This window comes from Entelurus aequoreus, linkage group LG17 (genome assembly GCF_033978785.1).
Source record: "Entelurus aequoreus isolate RoL-2023_Sb linkage group LG17, RoL_Eaeq_v1.1, whole genome shotgun sequence".
Taxonomy (NCBI): Eukaryota; Metazoa; Chordata; class Actinopteri; order Syngnathiformes; family Syngnathidae; genus Entelurus; species Entelurus aequoreus.
Genome location: NC_084747.1, coordinates 15,862,407 through 15,868,661, shown reverse-complemented (window position 1 = coordinate 15,868,661; position 6,255 = coordinate 15,862,407). Strand labels below are relative to the sequence as shown.

The 6,255-nt window shown below is 37.9% G+C and overlaps 1 protein-coding gene across 1 annotated transcript in view; it reads right to left on the bottom strand.

The window, feature by feature from the left end:
- Window positions 1–879: 879 nt before the first annotated feature.
- LOC133632116 (zinc finger protein 135-like) overlaps window positions 880–6,255 on the bottom strand; it is a 38,459-nt gene continuing 33,083 nt past the window's right edge. The window contains exon 8 of the mRNA XM_062024349.1: window positions 880–6,033. Within this exon, the coding sequence (XP_061880333.1) occupies window positions 4,652–6,033 (1,382 nt within the window). The 3' untranslated portion in view covers window positions 880–4,651. The remainder of the gene's footprint in view (window positions 6,034–6,255) is intronic.

Below are 6,255 nucleotides of genomic sequence, written 5' to 3'. Positions count from 1 at the left end.
GCTCAATTTACCTTTAACTCTATGTTTTTAATAATAATTAATGATATTTACACTTAATTGAACGGTTTAAAAGAGGAGAAAACACGAAAAAAATGACAATTAAATTTTGAAACAAAGTTTATCTTCAATTTCGACTCTTTAAAATTCAAAATTCAACCGAAAAAAAGAAGAGAAAAACTAGCTAATTCGAATCTTTTTGAAAAAATTAAAAAAATAATTTATGGAACATCATTAGTAATTTTTCCTGATTAAGATTAATTTTAGAATTTTGATGACATGTTTTAAATAGGTTAAAATCCAATCTGCACTTTGTTAGAATACATAACAAATTGGACCAAGCTATATTTCTAACAAAGACAAATCATTATTTCTTGTAGATTTTCCAGAACAAAAATTTTAAAAGAAATTCAAAAGACTTTGAAATAAGATTTAAATTTGATTCTACAGATTTTCTAGATTTGCCAGAATAATTTTTTTGAATTTTAATCATAAGTTTGAAGAAATATTTCACAAATATTCTTCGTCGAAAAAACAAGCTAAAATGAAGAATTAAATTAAAATGTATTTATTATTCTTTACAATAAAAAAAATTAATTTACTTGAACATTGATTTAAATTGTCAGGAAAGAAGAGGAAGGAATTTAAAAGGTAAAAAGGTATATGTGTTTAAAAATCCTAAAATCATTTTAAGGTTGTATTTTTTCTCTAAAATTGTCTTTCAGAAAGTTATAAGAAGCAAAGTAAAAAAATTAATGAATTTATTTAAACAAGTGAAGACCAAGTTTTTAAAATATTTTCTTGGATTTTGAAATTCTATTTGAGTTTTGTCTCTCTTAGAATTAAAAATGTCGGGCAAAGCGAGACCAGCTTGCTAGTAAATAAATACAATGTAAAAAATAGAGGCAGCTCACTGGTAAGTGCTGCTATTTGAGCTATTTTTAGAACAGGCCAGCGGGCTACTCATCTGGTCCTTACGGGCTACCTGGTGCCCGCTGGCACCGCGTTGGTGACCCTTGACCTAAATGTTAGGTTTAATTGTGATGAGTCACATACAATGTGTGCAATGTTTAATGTGGATGTTATTCAATTTGTGTATGTGCAAACATCTGTAGTTTATTGTCTTTTCTTTGTGTAAAATACACAATGGACCATATGCTTTTGTAACGTTTATTTATGTTTATATTTACAGTCTTACAAACCTAAATTAAGGATGAAATGCAAAGACATAAAAGTGAAGAAGGAAAACAACAAAAAGGAACATCAATCCTCAACAAAACTTTTATTTTTTATTTATTTGAGGGGTGGGAATTATTCAGAATACACCAGGTGAAGGAGAGCTCAGGTGCTGAAAGATACAACCATCTCATCAGTCGAGTTTCCAGTGAGAGCAAACATGGTCAGAAACTGGTGTATGTTCTTATTTGGAACGTTTGACAATAGTGCTCCATGATAACACTCCAAGTGTGCCATGATTAGTGGTAGCAAACACAGAATGTGCTCTCTATTTTGTTGTTGTTGTTGACAGAAGTAGCGTACGTTGCTATGCGCTCTGTGAAATCAATGCGTCCAGAAGAGAAGTTACAGTAATATTTTTAAATTGATTGAAATACAGCGAATATTACTGGATTATACATGTGCTTATTACTTACTTTGCATATTTACTAAGGCCATGTCCACACAATCACACATTTTTGGGGTGAAAACGATGTCCATCCACACAAGTGTAGTTTGAAAACTGACTAAGTCAACACACAAACGCATACACATGCTGTCATGCACATTTTGTCCAATCAGAAGCCTGAAAAAAGCGTCAATAACTGACTTGGTGCGACATTACACCTCCTATTATGTTTATTTTGATATAATAGACCGGGGGTCAGCGAGCCGCATGCGGCTCTTTAGTGCCGCCCTAGTGGCTCCCTGGAGCATTTTTAAAAACGGATTGAAAATGGAAAAAGATGGGGGGAAACATATTTTTTTTTGGTTTCAGTATGTTTTTTGTTTGAGGACAACCATGACACAAACGTTCCCAATTGTTAGAACTACCACTGTTTGATATGTTTGTGTGTATGCTTCACTGATGACAGTATTTGATGAACATAATTTTGTCCTACTAATTTCGGCGGTTCTTGAACTCACCATAGTGTGGACTGTGACGCAACAGTTTGTTTACATGTAAAATCTTCCACTCCTTCTTTGTCTCATTTTGTCCAACAAACGTTTTATGCTGTGCGTGAATGTACAAAGGTGAGCTTTGTTGATGTTATTGACTTGTTGGAGTGTTAATCAGGCATATTTGGTCAGTGCATGACTGCAAGCTAATCAATGCTAACATGCTATTTAGGCTAGCTGTATGTACATATTTCATCATTATGCCTCATTTGTAGGTATATTTCAGCTCATTTAATATCCTTTACTTTTATCCTCTTTGAATTGAATTTATATTTGCTGACACATTATCTGTATGTAACATTGGCTGCATTTCATATAGCTGTTAAGTGTGCCCTGTTGTTCCAGACCACAGCTTGCCAAAGATTGTAATACATCTATTAAAAGAAGACAGCCTGCCGTTTCATTTAACTTGGACACACACACCTTTGGCCATTAAAAGCCAGTCATTTCCAGGAGTTATCTCACCTTCTGAGTAGCCTCTGATTTACTAATGGTTTCTAATGTTGTAAAAATGTGTGGAATAAATAGTACATTTCAACATTTCTGTCAACAAAGATTTGTTTCTGCCTGCGACACATAGTCATTTGATAGTAGGCTATTGTAGCTAATATAGACACTTACGTCATGTGTTGCCTTCATTATAACACTTATATACAGTTTTTCATTTTTTGTGGCTCCAGACAGGTTTGTTTTTTGTATTTTTGGTCCAATATGGCTCTTTCAACATTTTGGGTTGCCGACCCCTGTACTAGACATACAATGACATGTACATTAAAGGCCTACTGAAATGAATTTTTTAAATTTAAACGGGGATAGCAGATCCATTCTATGTGTCATACTTGATCATTTCGCGATATTGCCATATTTTTGCTGAAAGGATATTGTAGAGAACATCGACGATAAAGTTCGCAACTTTTGGTCGCTGATAAAAAAAAGCCTTGCCTGTACCGGAAGTAGCGTGACGTCGCAGGTTGAAAGGCTCCTCACATTTCCCCATTGTTTACACCAGCAGCGAGAGCGATTCGGACCGAGAAAGCGACGATTACCCCATTAATTTGAGCCAGGATGAAAGATTCGTGGATGAGGAACGTGAGAGTGAAGGACTAGAGTGCAGTGCAGGACGCATCTTTTTTCGCTCTGACCGTAACTTAGGTACAAGCTGGCTCATTGGATTCCACACTCTCCCCTTTTTCTATTGTGGATCACGGATTTGTATTTTAAACCACCTCGGATACTATATCCTCTTGAAAATGAGAGTCGAGAACGCGAAATGGACATTCAAAGTGACTTTTATCTCCACGACAATACATCGGCGAAACACTTTAGCTACGGAGCTAACGTGATAGCATCTGGCTTAACTGCAGATAGAAACAAAATAAATAAACCCCTGACTGGAAGGATAGACAGAAAATCAACAATACTATTAAACCATGGACCTGTAAATACACGGTTAATGCTTTCCAGCCTGGCGAAGCTTAACAATGCTGTTGCTAACGACGCCATTGAAGCTAACTTAGCTACGGGACCTCACAGAGCTATGCTAAAAACATTAGCTATTCACCTACGCCAGCCCTCATCTGCTCATCAACACCCGTGCTCACCTGCGTTCCAGCGATCGACGGAGCGACGAAGGACTTCACCCGATCATCCGTGCGGTCGGCGGCTAGCGTCGGATAGCGCGTCTGCTATCCAAGTCAAAGTCCTCCTGGTTGTGTTGCTGCAGCCAGCCGCTAATACACCGATCCCACCTACAACTTTCTTCTTTGCAGTCTTCATTGTTCATTAAACAAATTGCAAAAGATTCACCAACACAGATGTCCAGAATACTGTGGAATTTTGTGATGAAAACAGAGCTTTTTGTATTGGATACAATGTGTCCGAATACTTCCGTTTCAACCATTGACGTCACGCGCATACGTCATCATACATAGACGTTTTCAACCGGAAGAATAGCGGGAAATTTAAAATTGCACTTTATAAGTTAACCCGGCCGTATTGGCATGTGTTGCAATGTTAAGATTTCATCATTGATATATAAACTATCAGACTGCGTGGTCGGTAGTAGTGGCTTTCAGTAGGCCTTTAACTTAAAACCAGCCTGCACCTACACAGAGCCCTGGGAACATTATTAAAGAACGCATGCACGCCTGTGTTGCTGAAACCCAACACTCATAGAACTATTATATCATGTTCAGCAACATCATGATGTATTACATGTGCAGTGAAGTGCACATTATCTCTAAAATTAGTCTTTGAGGAGTCAAGACAACAATTGTAAAACAACATTATTGGTCCTACATTTTGATGGTTGAGAAAACGTGGCTGGTTTTGGGCTGCAACATGGGGACCTTTTTTGTACAGAGTAATCATCTGAGGTTGGTCTGCAGACACAAGGCGACCTGGAAGGTGTAGTTTCAGGCATATTGTTGGTGTTCAAAGTCAGACATTCTGGAGGCAGTAAAAGCATCGCGGAAGAAGACTACAAATTCTCCCCAGCGAGAGTTATGATGGAATCTTTCACGTCGGACTGAGCAATTAAATATTCGGAGTGTCCTCTCATGTGTTGGTTAAATTTGTTTTTCTGAGAAAAGCATTTACCGCAAACTGAGCAACAAAATGGTTTCTCTCCTGTGTGTGTTCTTATGTGTTGAGTCATGTTTCTCTTTTGAGAAAAACTTTTGCCACAAACTAAGCATTCATATGGTTTTGTTCCTGTGTGTGTTCTCATGTGTAAAGTCAAGCTACCGTTTTGAGAAAAGGCTTTATCGCACATTGAACAATTAAATGGTTTTTCTCCTGTGTGCGTTCTCTGATGTTGAGTCAAAGTTCTCTTTTGCGAAAAGCATTTACCGCAAACTAGGCAATCAAATGGTTTTTCTCCGGTGTGTGTTCTCATGTGATGAGTCAAAGTTCTCTTTTGAGAAAAGCTTTGTCCACAAACAGAACAATTAAATGGTTTGTTTCCTGTGTGTGCTCTCATGTGTGCAGTCAAACTGCCATTTTGAGAAAAGCTGTTGCCACAAACTGAGCAAGTAAATGGTTTCTCTCCTGTGTGCGTTACCTTGTGTTGAATCAAAGTTCTCTTTTGAGCAAAGCTTTGACCACAAACTAAACAAGTAAACGGTTTTTTCCCCGTGTGTATTGTCATGTGCAGAGTCAAGCTGCTCTTATGAGAAAAGTTTTTACCACAAACTGAACAATAAAAGGTTTTCTCTCCTGTGTGTGTTCTCATGTGTTGAGTCAAATTGGTCTTATAAGAAAAGGTTTTCGCACAAACAGAACAACCGAATGTTTTTTCCCCTGTGTGTGTGACCATGTGCTGAGCCAAATTACCTTTTTGAGAAAAGCTTTTACCACAAACTGAACAAACAAATGGTTTTTCTCCTGTGTGTGTTCTCATGTGTTGCTCCAATTCAGCCGGTCTAATAAAGCTTTTAGCACAAAATGAGCAGCTGAAACATCTTTTGTCTATCTTCTTCTTAGAGCATTTGGAGTGTTTTTTGCCAGTGTGAGTTCTCATATCACCTTCACTGTCTGCTTCGCTGCTCCCGTCAGAGTCTGTTTCGCTGCTTAGAGGTTCTTCACTCTCGTCTTCAGCCTCACTATCTGACAGGGGAGCTAAGAGGTTGTCTGGTTGTGGTTTCTCGTCATCATCTTCAGTCTTCACAGAGAGAATACTCAGTGGAAACTTGGTGAGATCAGCCTCCTGTGGTCCTAGAAGACACTCTCCCTCCTGAGTGATCCAGAGTTCTTCCTCTTCCTTTTTAATGTGGGGTGGCTGTGGAGTCTCCTGCTTCAAAGTGGAGTTCACTCCTGACTGAAGGGGAAGTTCTTCTGGATGACCAATCAGCTGCTGGATGTCTGCAGGACACAAAAAACACTCTTTACCCACTTTCTCTGTGTGCCGTGTTTCATGGCTATTCATGTTGTGTCTAAACATTGGTTCTCATATTTTTTTCATTATTTGTTGAGTCACATTACTCTTTTTAGGAAAACCTTGACCACAAGCTGAACAACGAAATATTTTTTCTTCTGTGTGTGGTCAAATGGTTATTTTTAACAAATGTTTAAGCACAAACTGAG